Source organism: Canis lupus, chromosome 11 (assembly GCF_011100685.1).
Source record: "Canis lupus familiaris isolate Mischka breed German Shepherd chromosome 11, alternate assembly UU_Cfam_GSD_1.0, whole genome shotgun sequence".
Lineage (NCBI taxonomy): Eukaryota > Metazoa > Chordata > Mammalia > Carnivora > Canidae > Canis > Canis lupus.
Window position 1 is genome coordinate 23,415,218 of NC_049232.1, and position 18,250 is coordinate 23,433,467.

The following is an 18,250-nucleotide window of genomic DNA, read 5'->3' on the forward strand; positions in this document are numbered from 1 at the left end:
ATATAGGCCTACTTCAAAAAACAAGAGAAATCTCTAACACCCAACACCAAAAGAAACCAGAGGGGGCAAAAAAAAGAACAAATGAAGCCCAAAGTTAGCTGAAAGAAGGAAATAATACAGATCAGAGTGGAAACAGACTAAAAACAGAAAGGATCAATAAACCTAATAGCTCTTTGAAAAGATAACAAAAATCAACAAATCTTTGGTTAGACTCACCAGGAAAAAAAAAAGAGGTTTCAAATAAGTAACATCAGAAATGAAAGAGATGTTACAAATGACACCACAGAAATATAAAGGATCCTAAGAGACTACTATGAAAAATTATATACCAAAAAAAATTGGACAACCGAGAAGAAATGAACCAAATCATAGCAATAGATAACATACTAGGACTGAATCAAAGAAAAATAAAAATCTCAACAGATGGATTACTAGTAAAGGCATAGAATCAGTCATGAAAAACTTCTCAATAAACAAAAGTCCAGGACAAGAAGGTTTCACAGGTTAATTCTACCAAACATTTAAAGAATTAAATATGAGTCTTTGAAAATATAAAAGAGGAGGACATTTCCAAACTCACTTTTTAAGGCCAGCATTACCTTGATACCCAAACCGGACCAGGATGCCTTACGAAAAGTAAATTACAGGCCAATATCCCGGATGAACACAGATGCAAGACCCTCAGCAAAATACTAACAAACTGAAATCAACAATATATTAAATGGATCATATACCATGATCAAGTGGGATTTATTCCAAGGATGTAAGGGTGGTTTAATAGCCCACAAATCCAGCAAAGTGATATACTATATTAACAAATGAAATATAAAAAGCATATATATGATCACCTCAACAAATTCAGAAAAGGCATTTGACAAAATTCAACATCCATTTATGATACAAAGCTCTCAAAACGGGTACAGAAGAAACATACCTCAACATACTAAAGGCCATAAATGCCAAGCTGAGAGCTGGCATCATACTCATTAGTGAAAAGCTCAAAGCTTTTCCTCTAAGATCAGTAACAAGACAATAATATCCATTCTTGCCACTTTTATTCAATATTAGTATTAGAAGTCCTAGCGAGAGCAATTAGGTAAGAAAAAGAAATAAGAGGCATCAAAATCAGAAGGGAAGTAAAGCTGTCACTATTTGCAAACAGCATGATACACAAATGATACATGATACATGATACACAAAACCCTAAAGACTCCACAAAAAAAAGGTTACAATAAATGAATTCAGTAAAGTAACAGGATACCAGAATACAGGAATCCGTTGGATTTGTATATGCTAATAACAAATTATCAGAAAGAAAAACAAAACAATCCCATTTACAACTGCATCAAAGAAATAAAATACTTAGCAATTTAACCCAAAATGCAAAAAAGTATACACTGAAAACTACATATTGTACACTGAAAACTATAATACATTAATGAAAGAAATTGAAGAAGACACAAATAAATGGAGAGAGATTTGGTGCTCATGGACTGAAAGGATTAATATGGTTAAAATGTCCATACTAATCAAATCAATCTACAGATTCAGTGCAATCTCTATCAAAATTCCAATGGCATTTCTCACAGGAACAGAGCAATCTTAAGATTTATATGAAATTGGGATCCCTGGGTGGCGCAGCGGTTTGGCGCCTGCCTTTGGCCCAGGGCGCGATCCTGGAGACCTGGGATTGAATCCCACGTCGGGCTCCCGGTGCACGGAGCCTGCTTCTCCCTCTGCCTATGTCTCTGCCTCTCTCTCTCTCTCTCTGTGTGTGACTATCATAAATAAATAAAGAAAAAAATATTTAGAAAAAAAAAAAAAAGATTTATATGAAATCACAAAGACTCTGAAAGCCAAAGCAATCTTGACAAAGAATAAAACAAAAGGTATCATCATGCTCCCTGATTTCAAATTATATTACAAAGATATAATAATCAAAACAATATGTTACCAATATGAAAACAGATACATACACCAATGGAACAGAATAGAGAACCCAGAAATAAACTCCTATGTATTCATGACAAAAGAGCTAAGAGTATACAATGAAGAAAGAACAGTCTCTTCAATTAAACTGTATTGGGAAAATGAGGCAGCCACGTGCAAAAGAATGAAACTGTACCAACATTTTACATCATACACAAAAATTAACTCAAAATGGATTAAATACTTAATTAAGAAACTCGTAGGAAACAGATGGTAAGCTCCTTGATATTGGTCTTGGTGATGATTTTTTTGGATATGGTATCCCAAGCAAAAGCAGCGAAAGCAAAACAGTGGGACTACACCAAACTGAAAAGATTCTGCAAAGCAACCATCAAAATAAAAAGTAAACCTTTAGAGAAATTTACAAATCATATACAGACAGTCCCTGACATCCAATGGTTTGACTTTGAATTTTTCAGCTTTACAATGGTACAAAAGCAATACACATTCAATAGAAACTATACTTTGAATTTAAATTTTGATTTTTTCCTAGGATAGCAACATGCAGTACTATACGCTCTAGTGATGCTAGGCAACAAGAGCTAGCCACAGGGCCCAGTCAGCCACACAATCATGAGGGTAAATGACTAATACACTTACAAAATCATTCTGTACCCACAGAACTATTATACTTTTCACTTTCAGTATAGTATTCAATAAATTACATGACATATCTCACACTTTCTTATAAAACAGGCTTTGTGTGAGATGATTTTGTCCAACTGTAAGTGAATCTAAGTGTTCTGAGTACATTTACATAGGCGAGGCTAAGCTATGATGTTTGGTAGGTTAGGTGTATTAAATGCATTTTCAACTTAACATTATTTTCAACTTACAATGGGTTTACAAGACACAACTCCATCAGAAGTCAAGGAAGATCTGTATCTGATAAAGGCTTAATATCCAAAATATATGAAGAACTCCTACTACTCAATAGCAAAAGGAAATAAATGTTTAAAAAGTGGTCAGAGATCTAAATGTGAGACCTCAAACCATAAAAGTCCTAGAAGAGAACACAGGCAGTAACTTCTTTGACATCAGTCATAGTAACTTCTTTCTAGATATGTATCCTGAGGCAAGGGAGATAAAATCAAATATAAACTATTGGGACTACACCAAAAAAGTCTCTGCACAGGGAAGCAAACAGTCCACAAAACTAAAATGCAACCTACAGAATGGGAGAAGATATTTGCAAATGGCATAGCTGATAAAGAGTTTCCCAAATATATAAAGAACTTAACCAAACTTAACATCCAAAAAACAAATAATCTAATTTAAAAATTGGCAGAAGACACGAATATTTTTCTAAAGAAGACATACAGATCGTAACAGACACATGAAAAGATGCTTATCTTTACTGATCATCAAAGAAATGCAAATCAAAACTACAATGAGTTATCACTTCACAACAGTCAAAACTTTCTTGAAATCAACAACACCTTTCTTGAAATCAACAACACAAGAAACAACAGGCGTTGGCAAGGATAGGGACGCAGGGGAACCCTCTTGTACTGCTGGTGGGAATGCAAACTGGTGCAACCACTCTGGAAAACAGTATGGAGGTTCCTCAGAAAGTTAAAAATGGAACTACTCTATGATCCAGCAATGGCACTGCTAGGTATTTACCCAAAGAATACAAAAATACTAATTCAAAGGAATACATGCATCCCAATGTTTATAGCAGCATTATCTACAATAGCTAAATTATGGAAATAGCCCCAGTATCCACTGACTGACGAAATGATAAAGAAGATGTATATGTACACAATGGAATATTACTTGACCATAAAAAAAGAATGAAATCTTGCCATTTGCAATGACTTGGATGGGGCTAGGAAAATTATGTTTAGTGAAATAAATCAGAGAAAGAAAAAGAACATGATTTCACACATACGTGGAATTTAAAAAATAAATGAGCAAATGGAACAAAAGAGAGGGAGGTAAACCAAGAAACAGTCTCTTAACTCTACAGAACTGACCGTTACCAGAGGGGAGGTCGCTGGGGGGGGATGGGTGAAATTGGTGATAGAGATTAAGGAGGGCACTTTTTTTTTTTTTTTAATTTATTTATGATAGTCACACAGAGAGAGAGAGAGAGGCAGAGACATAGGCAGAGGGAGAAGCAGGCTCCATGCACCGGGAGCCCGACATGGGATTCGATCCCGGGTCTCCAGGATCGTGCCCTGGGCCAAAGGCAGGCGCTAAACCGCTGCGCCACCCAGGGTTCCCTAAGGAGGGCACTTGTGATGAGCACTGGGTGTTGTATCAAAGTGTTAGGTCACTACAGTGCACACCTGAAAGGAATATTATACTGCATGTTAACTAACTGGAATTTAAATAAAAACTTAAAGTGGTCAGAATCTGAGTAGACATTTTTTCCAAAGACGACATACAGATGGCAAATACCTGAAAAGGTGCTCCACATCACAAATCATCAGGTAAATGCAAATCCAAACCCCAGTAAGATATCACCTCACACCTATTACGCTGCTATCAAAATGACATGGAGACATGGAGAAGGGGAATTCCCTGTGCACTGTTGGTGGAAATGTAAATTGGTGCAGCCACCATGGAAAACAGCACAGAAGTTCCCCAGAAAATTAAAAATAGAACTACCATATGATGCAGCAATGTTTACTTCTGAAGAAGACAAAAACACTACCTCAAAAGATATGTGCACCCCCATGTTGACTACAGCATTATTTATGTATTTATAGCCCAGTAATGAAAAGAACCTAAGTATCCATCAATGGAAACATGGATAAAGAATATGTGAAAATTTGATAAAGGTGTTTACCTATTATATACACTAACATGTTTTATATTCTAATATATATGTCCTTACATATTTAATGTCATATTATTTTTATTATGTCTTATAATACATATCTTCTAAATCATTTTATATATACATCTACACACACAAACACACACACACACACACATATAGAACACAATGCTATTAAGCCATAAAAAGACAGATGTGACCTTGAGGGCATTATACTAAGTGAAATAAACCACAGAGAAAGACAAATAACTGTATGTTCTCACTTATAGGTAGAATTACCGAAAGAAAAAAAACAAAACAAAAAAAACCCCAAGTTCCTAGATACAGAGAACAGACTGATGGTTGACACAGGCAGTGGGGTATGTGTATGTGTGTGTAACTGGTGAAGCAGGTCAAAAGGTACAAAGTTGGGCACCCCGGGTGGCTTAGCGGTTCAGCGCTGCCTTCAGCCCAGGGTGTGATCCTGGAGACCTGGGATCCAGTCCCACATGGGGCTCCCTGTATGGAGCCTGGTTCTCCCTCTGCCTGTGTCTCTGCCTCTCTCTGTCTCTCATGAATAAACAAATTTTTTTAAAAAGGTACAAAGTTGCAGTTATAAAAGAAAGAAGTCATGGGGAGGTAATATACAGAATGGTGACTATAGTTAGTAAAACTGTATTGCATATTTGAAAGCTATTAATAAAGTAGACCTAAAAGTTCTCATCCTAAGAAAACTAGCTTGGTGATTATGTATGCTGGTAGAGGTTACCTGGACATACTATGGTGATCATTCACAATATGTACACAAATATCAAATCGTCATGTTGTACACCTGAAATTACTGTCATATTAAATGCCAATTACATCTCAATAAAAAAAGAATCCATATCCATAATATAAAAGGAAGTAAGTCATTTAAAATCGATAGCTAATCCTAATTTTTAAAACAGCACAAAACACTAGCACAAAAGGAATTATCCAAAGGGCCAAAATTGGGATCCCTGGGTGGCGCAGCGGTTTGGCGCCTGCCTTTGGCCCAGGGCGCGATCCTGGAGACCCGGGATCGAATCCCACATCGGGCTCCCGGTACATGGAGCCTGCTTCTCCCTCTGCCTGTGTCTCTGCCTCTCTCTCTCTCACTGTGTGCCTATCATAAAAAAAAATAAAAAAAATAAAAAAATAAAAATAAATAAATAAATAAATAAATAAATAAATAAATAAATAAATAAAAAAAAAAAAAAAAACAAAGGGCCAAAATTTGTTTGAGCATATGTTAAAGCTAACTGGTCATCAAGACTATGCACCACCCACCAGGATGGCTAACATTTATCTCTCAACATTTATCTCTCAAATTAGCCTGCCTTGGCAAGCCTGCCTCATTTGCTGCATTGGGACTCCATACTTTTATACCACTTGGGAAAACTATTTGGCACTCTCTACTAAAGCTGAACATATGAATACCCTATGATATCACAATTCTTAAAGGTATTCTCCCAAGACAACATAACATGTGTGCACCAAAAGGCATGTACTTTGTAGCAGGAATCTTGGTAGGAGCCTCAAATTGGAAACAACTTAAATATCTCCAGAGCAGAATGTATCATCCCTTGGTGGTAAATTCCAATCCTGAAATGCACAGACTCAGTGCTAACTGCTACATACAATAACCCAAATGAATCCAACACAATCTTGACAAAAATCGAGAAAAAAAATAAATTCTCCAATGAAGTTAAATGTACTACGAAGATAAAGAAAGGTCCCTTAACTTGCTCAAATTCCATCTAAGGCCCTGTACCTCATTTTTTACTTACCATTGTGTATTTGTGGGGGACTTGGATGTCAGTGGTCAAAAGACACCAGCTTTCACCTAGAGTTCCAGTCTAAGATGGTGATGTGAGCAGACCCTGAACTCACCTCCACCACAGACACACTAAATCTACTCCAACTGATATAGCAATTCCTTCTGAAGAGCTGAGGGCTGACTGAACAGCTTCTACATAACAAAAGATAAAGAGACCACATAGAGAAAAACAGCAAAAGAGATGGAAGCATGATAACGAAGGCAACCCCCACCATTGCTGCAATGAACTGCAGTAGGGAGGAATAGTAATGAAGCACTGGAAGCAGATCTATCTACTCTGGGGCACTGAAAAAAACAGCCTTTGCTTAAGAGAGAGGCTACTACGTAAAAGATCCAGCCCTAGAACTCCCAAATGGCAGAGGAGCTGCTAGAATTCTCTCCAGGTCAGGAAGACTGGTTAATGCCATGGTTTACATTCCCCCTACATGTTGGGAGCATGGGTGGATGGGGAGCAGGGTCCTGGTGTCCTAGATCCAATATCCTTAATAAACACAGATTTTAAAAAATCCTTAACAAAATATTAGGCAACTGCATTCAAGAATACATTAAAAAGATCATTCACCATGATCGAGTGGGATTTATTCTGGGGATGTAGGGATGGTTCAATATTTGCTAATGACTCAATGTGATGCACCACATCAACACAATGAAGGATAAAAATCACATGATCATCAATAGATGCACCCCCCAAAAGCATGAGAATATTCAACATCCATTCATGATGAAAACTCTATCAATAAAGTGGGTTTAGAGGAAATATACTTCAATGTAATAAAGGCCATGTGTGAAAAACAGCTAACATCATATTCTATGGGGAAAAACTGATAGCTTTTCCCCTATCAGGAACAACACGAGGATGTCCACTCTCACCACTTGTATTCAACAAAGTAATGGAAGTCCTAGCTGCAGCCATCAAAAAAGAAAAAAATATATATAAGGGATCCAAATTGTTAAGGAAGATATTAAACTGTCATTGTTTGCAGATGATATGATACTATACAGGAAAACCCTAAAGATTCCATCAAAAACCCCCTAGAATTAACAAATTCAGTAAAGTTGCAGGATACAAAATTAATACACAGAAATTGGTTGTGTTTCTATACAGTAATGATGAACTAGCAAAAAGAGAAATTAAGACAATCCCATTTATAATTGCACAAAAAAAGAATAAAACACCTAGAAATACATTTAACCAAGGAGGAGAAAGACCTGTACTCTGAACAGTCTAAGACAATGATGAAAGAAATGAAAAGATATTACATGCACACAGATTGGAATATTGTTAAAATATCCATTCCACCAAAAGCAATGTACAGATTCAACATAAACTCTTCCGAAATACCCATAGCACTTTTCATAGAACTAGAACAAGAAAACTAAAACTCATATAGAATCATAAAAGACCCCAAATAGCCGAAGCAACCTTGAGAAAGAAGAACAAAGCTAGAGGTATCACAGTCCCAGGTTTCAAGATATACTACAAAAGCTGTAGTCATCAAAACAGTATGGTACTGGCACAAAAAGAGACACACAGATCAATGAAGAGAATAGATAACCCAGAAATGAGCCCATGCTTATATGGTTCAACAAGAAAGGCAAAAATACATAATGGGGAAAAGACAGTCTCTTCAGTAAATGATGCTGGGAAACGGGCAGCTATAAGCAAATGAATGAAACTAGACCGCTTCCTTATACCCTCCACAAAAATAAACTCAAAATGCATTGAAGACCTAAATGTGAGACATGAAACCATAAAACCAGAAGAAAACATGGCAGTAATTTCTCCGATATTGACCTTAGCAACATTCTTCTAGATATATCTCCCTAAGCAAGGGAAACAAAAACAAAAACAAACTACTGGGACTACATCAAACTAAAAAACTTCTGCACAGCTAAGGAAACCATCAAGAAAATAAAAAGGCAACTTACTGAATAGGAAAAGATTTGCCATGATATATCCAATATGGGGTTAATATCTAAAGTATATAAAGAACTTCTACAACTCAATATCAAAATAAAAAGCAATTAAAAATGGGCAGAGAACATGAGTAGACAGTTTTCCAAGGATGACATATTTGGCCAACAGACATGTGAAAAGATGCAAAACATCACCGATCATCAGGGAAATGCCAATCAAAACCACAATGAAAAAAAAAAAAAAAAACACAATGAGTTATCACCTCACACCTACCAAAATGGCTAATATCAAAAGGACAAGAAAAAACAAGTGTTGGCGAGGATGTGAAGAAAAAGAACCCCTGTGCACCGTTGGTGGGAATATATATTGGTGTAGCCACTGTGGAAAACTATATGGAGGTTCCTCAAAAAAAAATAAGAAATACAGTTACTATATGATCCAGTAATTCCATCACTTGTTATTTACCCAAAGAAACAGAAAACACTATTTTGGAAAGATATATGCACTCCTATGTTTATTGCAATATTATTTACAATACCCAAGATAGAAAAGCAACTCAAATGTCCATCAACAGGTGAATGCACAAAGAAGTGGTATATACATATATCATACACATACACACACAATAGAATATTACTCTGTCTTATCTTGCTATTTGAACAAGGGTGGACCTAGAGAATGTTATGCTACATAAATCAGAGAAAGGTAAGTAACATAGGATATTACTTACATATGCAATCTAAAAATCAAAAGAGATGAATAAAAAAAAAGAGAGATGAATAAAACAAAAAGCGGAAACAGAATCATAAATACAGAGAAGTAATGGCTGCCAGGGGAGAAGTGGGTAGGGTGATGGGCAAATGGGTGATAAAGGCCGTAGGAGGTACAAGCTTCTAGTTACAGAATAAGTCACAAGGATAGAAGGTGTAGCATAGAGAATTAAGTCAATGAAATTATAATAATGTTACAGGGTGACAGATGGTAGCTACACTCGCAGTGAGCACAGTAAAACATACAGAGAAGACAGATCACTACACTATATGCCCGAAACTAATTTAACATTGTAGTTCAACCATATTTCTTTTCTTAAATATTACCCAAAAAGGTACAAACTTCTAGTTATGAGGTAAAGAAGTACAGGAGGTGTAATGCACAGCATGACAACTATAGTTAATCGTGCTGCATGGTGTTTTTGAAAGTTATTAAGACAGTAAATCCTAAGAGTTGTCATCACAAAAACGAACACTTTTGCTTTTTTTGAATCTACAGGAGACAGCGGCTATCATTTAAACTTATGTAGTGAGCATTTCACAATATACATAAGTCAAGTCCTTACATGTATGAGGTGCTGTATGTCAAGCATATCTTCATAAAACTGGAAAACAGTGCTATAGAGGACAAGTGGTGGAAATTTTAAGCAGAATATATACATCATGAGTGTACAAATATATTCAGCTAGAGTCCAGAGTGTGGTATTGAAAAAAAAAATATTTAAGTAGTTGCCCCACTTGCCCTACAATGGATGTCAGCCCTCCACCTACAGAACAGAGGGGCTTCTCCCAAGGGAACCAAGTGGTCCATGGTCACAGGACACACGGGTGACATGAAGTTTGGGCTCTGAAATTCTGCATCAGATATCTGGTTCTACTAGTGATGTAACCTAGAGCAAATTGCTTAACTTTCCTCTGCCTTTGATTCCCCATGGGAAAAATGAGTCTAAGGTGGGAGAACTGATAAACCAGTGGCCTTGAGAGAAAGCTGCCAAACCCTGTCTGTGTAGGACAGGCCGTTCCATCCCAGTTCTCTGTAGTCTGGCTACTTGGCAGATAGCCCATGTCTCTTCCGTGCCAGATTCCCAGCCCACGACAGGACGACAGGGTAGTTTAGGTGCACTCAGGTGCCTCATGAGATGTCACTGCATTCAAATCATAGTAACTGTTCCCCTCTTAGCTTTACATAGAGGCTATAGTTGGGATTACTTCCCTTCCCAGCCTTTTCAGATGAAAATGCCATTTTCTCTTATGAAATGGTGATAGTTGGTGGTAGATGTTTTTTTTTTTCCCAGGAGGAGGAGAAAAAGGAGGAGGGGAAAAAGCTAGCAAGCAATACTCTTTGTCAACCTCCAACATAATTGATGTTGGAGAATTTAATATTGTTCTACAAATCCAAACATCTCATGTATGGGACCTGCACGCTGCACTGTTTTCACTGTTTTCAACAGTGCAAACCTATTCAGTCAGAGTCAGGGGGAGACCTATTTAAGAACACGTAGGGTTGAGTGTCCAAAGAGCCTTATGTGAAATCATCAACCCAAGATTACCTATGCCCGGTCTCTTTCGCCCTCATGTCTGACTGGCTAGAAAGCTCATTAAAAAAATAATAATAATAAAAAATTAAAAAATTAAAAATTAAAAATAAATAAAAATAAAATAAAAAAAGAAAGCTCATTAAAAGGTCAGCAATATTTTGCAAGGATGGCAGCTTCTCACAAAAACCAGTCTCTTTCTTTGGCATCCCCTACCCAGACACGGATCACTCGATTTCCAGTTTAAATATTTCTCAGAAAACAAAAAGGTGCTCTATCAAATTCATCATGGCCTTTCTGCCAAGCAGTGAGGACCAGGCGTACCTTCATGGTCCAGGGGGTGATTTCCACGTGAGGGGTATAGTTTAGTTGGGGGTGGTAGTCCGGTTTATCTTTGAAAAGTCCCAGGTGAGGTTGAATCACTACAATGTACAGTTGAGACTAATAGGATGCTGCATGGTAACTAACTCGAATTAAAATAAAAACTAAAAAGAAATAAGAAAAACCCTAGGTGAGAGATTTTTTAATCCAGAATTTTGGCAAAAACAATCTTCTTGGAGATCCCCTAAAGGTTATCCTATGGCTCTCAGTAAACATTCTAACAAGCAGTCTTAGACTGCTTTCAGCATAAACAGCTTCCTTTGAATCTTTAGTATTTTCTGCATTTGAAAACCGTTATCATAAAGAAGCACTCCTAGGCTTGAAGTGCCAGAAGTGTGCAAGTGTGCAACTGCCAGAAGTGTGCAAGTCTTGGAAACATGGAGAACCAGCCCTGCCGAGCTCCCTCTGGGAGGGGACAGGCATGCTTGCTGGTCCTCTGCCACAAGTGCTCTCCCGCCCGTCATTTGAACATCTAGACACCTTATGTCTCGCGTCTCTGCTCCAAGGTCACCTTACCAGAGAGGCCTGACCTGACTGCCTCTGTAAAGCAACAACCCCTCTGCTGTCACTCGGTTGTACTCCTGTCACAGTGCCCACTGCCCCCTACACCTCTTATATAACGACTCTGCTGCCCTCACCAGACCAACGCTTAGTGAGTCCCCCCAGAGGCCAAGGGCCTTTGTTCACTGCTGGACCCTCAGCAGCAGGAATGAGAATGAGCACGTGCATATCCAATGACTACTGACCAAAGGAATGCATCTTCTTGCAACAACTTTGGTGTTAAATGTTAAAAGGAGGAGGCAGCGTTTCAAATTTCTGAACGGAGTAAGATGCTGTGTGTGTAAGCAACAGCCATCAGAAGTGTCTGCCTCAGCAACCGCACATCAGGAACTCTGTCCTACAGATGCGTGAGCATGGACACCCACATACCATCAGGGCCACTGTGGCACTGCTGGGCAGAATGCTCAGAACAACTGCAAGTTCACTCACAGAGAACAGGTTAGAGGGGTTTTGCCTACAGTCTAGGTCACTAGAACCACACCACAAAATATTCCAGAGCCAGCTCTATGTTCAGAGTGGTGGAAGAACAAGGGAGTAAGAGCAGCAGCAAACGTGTGCACCAGGCATTGTGAAAAGGATCTGACACCGTGCTCTCCTGAGCCTTCCAACCACCCCGTCGTGTTCCAGCTCCATTTCACAGGTGAGGAAACGGAGATACCAGAGAAATTCAGTCACTTCCTAAAGTCACACAGCCAGGAAATGGCAGAATTAGAACACAAAACCAAGTGAGCTGGCCCCCTTAACCACTGTGCCACCCTGCCAAAACAGTGGGTAACAGCATTTTTATAAATATTTAAAGACAGGTATTGGGGGGGGGTGCCTGGGTAGCTCAGTCAGTTAAGCGTCTGACTCTCAATTTCTTTTTTTTTTTTTTTTTTGTTATTTATGATAGTCACAGAGAGAGAGAGAGAGAGGCAGAGGGAGAAGCAGGCTCCCTGCACCGGGAGCCCGATGTGGGATTCGATCCCGGGTCTCCAGGATCCCGCCCTGGGCCAAAGGCAGGCAACAAACCACTGCGCCACCCAGGGATCCCCTGACTCAATTTAAACTCAGGTTGTGATCTCAGCATCGTGGAATCAAGCCCTGCATCAGGCTCCACCTTCGGCATGGTGTCTGCTTCAGAGTCTCTCTCCTTCTCCTTCTGCCCCTCCCCACTCATGCTCGCACATAGTTTGTCTCTCAAATAAATAAAATCTTTAAAAATAAAGGCAGGGATGACAAGGAGAGCTTTACAGGTCTCCATGCTTTTATATGCATAGACTCTCTGCAAGGTACATAAACTCTCATTACAGAGACTGCTCTGGGGAGGCTTGGGGGGGCTGTGGTGACAGTGAGATCTTACAGCATCCTTCCTTGCACTATCCCCACTCTCACACATATTACCTAATAAGAAACAATGGTGTAAATATTCAGTCGTTGAAATATAAGGCTGGAATGGACCTCATCATTTTATGGGAGGGCGGTAAACTGAGGCATAGACTTTCCCAAGGCCACCCAAGTAGGAAGGAGGAGCCCTAAGGCACCATCCGGGCTCTGGACTCCCAGCCCCAGTGGGTTCTGCTGCCTCCTCTAACTGGTTCCATGATAGCTGACTCAGCTGTCACAACTGGAGATTTTCAAAACCTCCCAATTATATAGAATTGGGGGGAAAATTATGATTTGGAATTCAAGTGTTGACACTTGAAAAATACCAACTCCCTTTTACTCCAAGTGCTTTAGCATGTTCCTAAGGCTTTTTCTGCGTGTCTCTGGAAAGGTTATTTTCAGAACATTCCACTTAAACCTGGAGATGCAGGTTCTCTGCTGTTTCTGGGAGCTGACACCACAATTTACATTAAACAAATGTTTTGAAAATTAGCTGTTCACGGTTCCAATTTCAGCTTCCCCCAGGGTTTAATGTTAGCCAAATACTGGTACAGTAAGCAGACAATGTGTTTTATTGTGTGGAAGAAAAACAGACCACCATAACAGACTTCCTGCTTTTGTAATCAAGGGGAAAGCTGAGTGTTTGAGTGATTATTGGCATATGGTTATTAGAAACAGTAAGTTCCAAATATAGCTACCAGGAGCTAAAGACACATACACACACACACAAACACACACACACCCTTCATTTTAAGTCCAAAAAGAAAGAAACAGAGTTCCTAGTGTTTAGTAAAGTGGGAAGGCCAGAAAGATGTCAGGCAAAAAAGTACCAGGAGGACATAAGGGGTGACACAAGCAGGGTTCAGCCCAGGGTTGCCCGAGGCACACAGCTGGAGGGGCTGCTCAGATGTCAATAAGCAAGGAGTCTACATAAACAAGGACCATACTCGGGCCACAGCTCAAGGAAGGCTAAGCCAAAGCCCAAGGGCCCTGCCCTGGGGGCAGCCAGTTCCCTAGGACCCATGATCTAGACATGAGGGACTTGACATTTTGCTCTTCTAACATTTAGGAAGGCTTGCACAGGCCTCTTCCCCTGCTCCTCCCCACAAACGCAAATCTTGAAAGGGGAGGAAGACACAGTTCAATCTGCTAATTTCACAGTTGGCAGGAATGAGTAAGGCAGCATTCTGCGAACTCGTGTAGAACTTGTGAGCAAGGTGGAGTACAAGTGCCTGGAAAGAACATGTAGGAGATTCTTCAGTAACGGGTTTCTCTCTCAGAGACCTGGGAAGGAATCTCAGTCAGGTGGCGGCCTGGTGGTGGCCAGGGTGGTGGTCTGTTGGCAAGACCAATCCAGATTTTGTTGTATTCAGGGCAGCATTTGTCTGCACCCAGACGGTGCAGCTTCTTCCACCTCAACTACCAAAGGTTGGCAAATTGTATAGGTGTGGAGTCAGAGGCCAGGGGACTGGGTCAGAGGAGGGGACGTGCTGGGAGCGCGGGCAGCAGCGTGGCTGAGGAGCAGTGCTCCTGCAGCCTCGCCTTGGGAAGAGGTCTTCACCATCCCATGTAGTCAAAGGCTTTGGGTTCTGGTGGGAAGAATATGCTGACACTGCATCTGACCCACAAGGCTTTTTCCAGAAGCTACTACTGAGAGTCTCAAAGAATAGGCAGGTCCCTGCCAGGTGAAACTTTCTTCTAGGTCTGGCCAGAGACCACAAGGATCACACCTAAGGAGGTGCCCCAGGGCAAGGCAAAGAAGGACAGCTGAAGATTCCATTTTATTAATGATGACCTTTCACTGCACTGTCCCTAATTTTTGGCCCTTGAGGCTGTGACAATAGCTCACAGGCAGGGTCCAGTGAGGAAGGAACACAGAGCATGTGTTCCAGTTGCTTCGGAGCCTCCCACCGATGCTCAGACAAGTGAACACAACCACCCACAGGCCCAGACCTCCTGAGAATGAGCAGCTGCACCTCCATTGTGAGGATCAGGGCAGGGGATTAGCCGGCCTGCCCCACTCAAGAAGACATCAGATCATACTAATGACAAGGCTTCACTCGACCACAAAACAATCAGCACCTAGAACCTCATCTCCGTCCAAGCTCAGTCTGGTAAGAGCATCTGAATAACACATCTGTTTTCTCCCTTAACAAGGCAACTATTCTAAAGAGCAAACTGTCTGAACCATCCTTCCTCGAAGATGCTCAGAGGAGGACATGTGGGCATGGCAACACACTGATAGTTCTGAGGGTGTCAGGGGCAGCTGGCAGCCAGCACCTTTAGGCAGGACCCAATGGCAGCCACCCCTAGCACAGGAAAGCTCCTGCACACACAGATCCCTTCCCCGAGGTGTGAGCATCTCCCTGGCAGGCCAGGAATGGGGTCCTTCCAGCCTGGGTCTCCCAACCTCCCCACCACCAACCCCATGCCTGCAAGAATGCAGGTTTTTTGCTCAGATTCTGGCCACTTGAACAAGCAGCTCCCACATGTTCCTCCTCAGTCCTTGGATAAGCCCTCAGCATGGGGGGAGCCACTCAGGACCTCACCTATGCACATCTGCCCTGCCCCAACCCCCATACCCCTACCAAATCACATACCTTGGATTTCCGGGCCCCTTTCTTGCCTCCTGCTTTCTTAGACACGGGCTTCTTCTGGGATGGAGACTTGGCCTTTTTGGCCGGGGGTGGCGTGATGATGGCTTCCAACTTCCCTTTGGATCCTCGTTTCTTTGCTAGCAACTCCGGGTGGATGTTTGGTAACACTCCCCCACTGGCTATGGTGACTCCTTTTAGCAGCTTGCAGGAAAATCAAAGTAGCAGATGGTTAGCCTGTCCACCCTGCTTCTGACCTAGAAGAAGTCTGCCCTGCTCATTCATTCTTGCTTAGTTGTTAGAGCTCCTTCCTCCATGGCACCTCCAAGGATGCTGACGGGACCCAGGCTAAATTTACAGAAAGCAAGTCCTCAGAGTCCCTCACTGCAGTGGGACTCCACTGTCTTCCCTCCAGGGAGAGCCAAATGCCTCATTTCATTTCCTCCTGTCCCCAAATAAAGCCTCGAGGAAAAACTGGCATGGGTGTCAGAGATGTCCAAAATGCAGCGTGCACCTCTGACAGCCAGCCAAACATCAACCTCCCTGTGCCCCTTGGGTAGTAGGACTGTGGACCCAAGTTTTTGGGGCAGGAGGCAAAGGAGAGCCCCATACCTGATTGAGCTCTTCGTCATTGGCCACAGCCAGCAGGATGTGCCGGGGCGTGACCCGTCCCTTCTTGTTGTCTCTTGCTGCATTGCCAGCCAGTTCCAGAATCTCCGCTGTGGGGAGCAGAGGGAAAGAACAGCCGGTAATGTTAGTGTCAGAGGATCTCAGGCATCCTCCCAATCTCCCTGTTCATGGTGCTGGGAATGGGCACGGGCAGCAGCCTCAGGAAGCAGCTACCTCAAGGCATGAAGCTGCAGGCGCTCTGCCCTGCCAACTTCAAGCCAAGTTGCAGAGGTGCTGAGTGGGATCAGGAGGCCCCCAGTCCATCCCCTTTGTTTTGGAGACAAAAAGCCAGAGACTCAGAGAGAAGGGACCACCATCTAAAGGTCCCTCAGTAGGAAGTGGTGGAGCAGACTCGTGAACCTGTTTCCCAGAATGGGTTGCCTGTAATCGGCCCTCCACACAGCCCTGTGCAGAGCCATCAGTGTGGCCCTGGGAGCGAGCGGGGCATCGTGAGCAGCGGGTCATGCCTGTGCTGTGGGCCGGCAGGGGTGGGGCCCATCTCTGTTGACAAGAGCAACACGGAGCACCTACACATTCAGACTCAAAACTAGAAGGATATGAAGGGACACCACCATGTCAACATCCTAAAAACATAAACCAGAAGAGGTAGGATGTAGAACAGGTTAATGACACAAAACAATAAAACACAACATACCAAGCCTATTAATGCTTGATGGAATACTGATTACCAAAAATAAAGTTATAAGTTTTTCTGGAGAAAACAGATCTAGTCATAGATTGGGTATTGGGTCCTAAAGGATTATTAATTTTCTTGGGTGTGACCGTAGTGTCACTATCCTGCAGAGAACTGTTTTTTTTTTTTTTTTTTTTTTTTTTTTTTTAATTGGTGTTCAATTTACTAACATACAGAATAATACCCAGTGCCCGTCACCCATTCACTCCCACCCCCCGCCCTCCTCCCCTTCTACCACCCCTAGTTCGTTTCCCAGAGTTAGCAGTCTTTACGTTCTGTCTCCCTTTCTGATATTTCCCACACATTTCTTCTCCCTTCCCTTATATTCCCTTTCACTATTATTTATATTCCCCAAATGAATGAGAACATATAATGTTTGTCCTTCTCCGACTGACTTACTTCACTCAGCATAATACCCTCCAGTTCCATCCGCGTTGAAGCAAATGGTGGGTATTTGTCATTTCTAATAGCTGAGTAATATTCCATTGTATACATAAACCACATCTTCTTTATCCATTCATCTTTCGTTGGACACCGAGGCTCCTTCCACAGTTTGGCTATAGTGGCCATTGCTGCTAGAAACATCGGGGTGCAGGTGTCCCGGCGTTTCACTGCATTTGTATCTTTGGGGTAAATCCCCAACAGTGCAATTGCTGGGTCGTAGGGCAGGTATATTTTTAACTGTTTGAGGAACCTCCACACAGTTTTCCAGAGTGGCTGCACCAGTTCACATTCCCACCAACAGTGTAAGAGGGTTCCCTTTTCTCCGCATCCTCTCCAACATTGGTTGTTTCCTGCCTTGTTAATTTTCCCCATTCTCACTGGTGTGAGGTGGTATCTCATTGTAGTTTTGATTTGTATTTCCCTGATGGCAAGTGATGCAGAGCATTTTCTCATATGCATGTTGGCCATGTCTATGTCTTCCTCTGTGAGATTTCTGTTCATGTCTTTTGCCCATTTCATGATTGGATTGTTTGTTTCTTTGGTGTTGAGTTTAATAAGTTCTTTATAGATCTTGGAAACTAGCCCTTTATCTGATATGTCATTTGCAAATATCTTCTCCCATTCTGTAGGTTGTCTTTGAGTTTTGTTGACTGTATCCTTTGCTGTGCAAAAGCTTCTTATCTTGATGAAGTCCCAATAGTT

The 18,250-nt window shown here is 41.4% G+C and overlaps 1 protein-coding gene across 7 annotated transcripts in view; it reads right to left on the reverse strand.

Moving 5' to 3' along the window:
- MACROH2A1 (macroH2A.1 histone) overlaps positions 1 to 18,250 on the reverse strand; it is an 84,763-nt gene that overhangs the window by 30,946 nt on the left and 35,567 nt on the right. For all 7 annotated transcript variants that reach the window (XM_038552216.1, XM_038552215.1, XM_038552214.1 and 4 more), the window contains exons 3-4: positions 16,354 to 16,460; positions 15,748 to 15,945 (exon numbers count right to left, since the gene is read on the reverse strand). In XM_038552216.1, the coding sequence (XP_038408144.1) occupies positions 15,748 to 15,945; positions 16,354 to 16,460 (305 nt within the window). The remainder of the gene's footprint in view (positions 1 to 15,747; positions 15,946 to 16,353; positions 16,461 to 18,250) is intronic.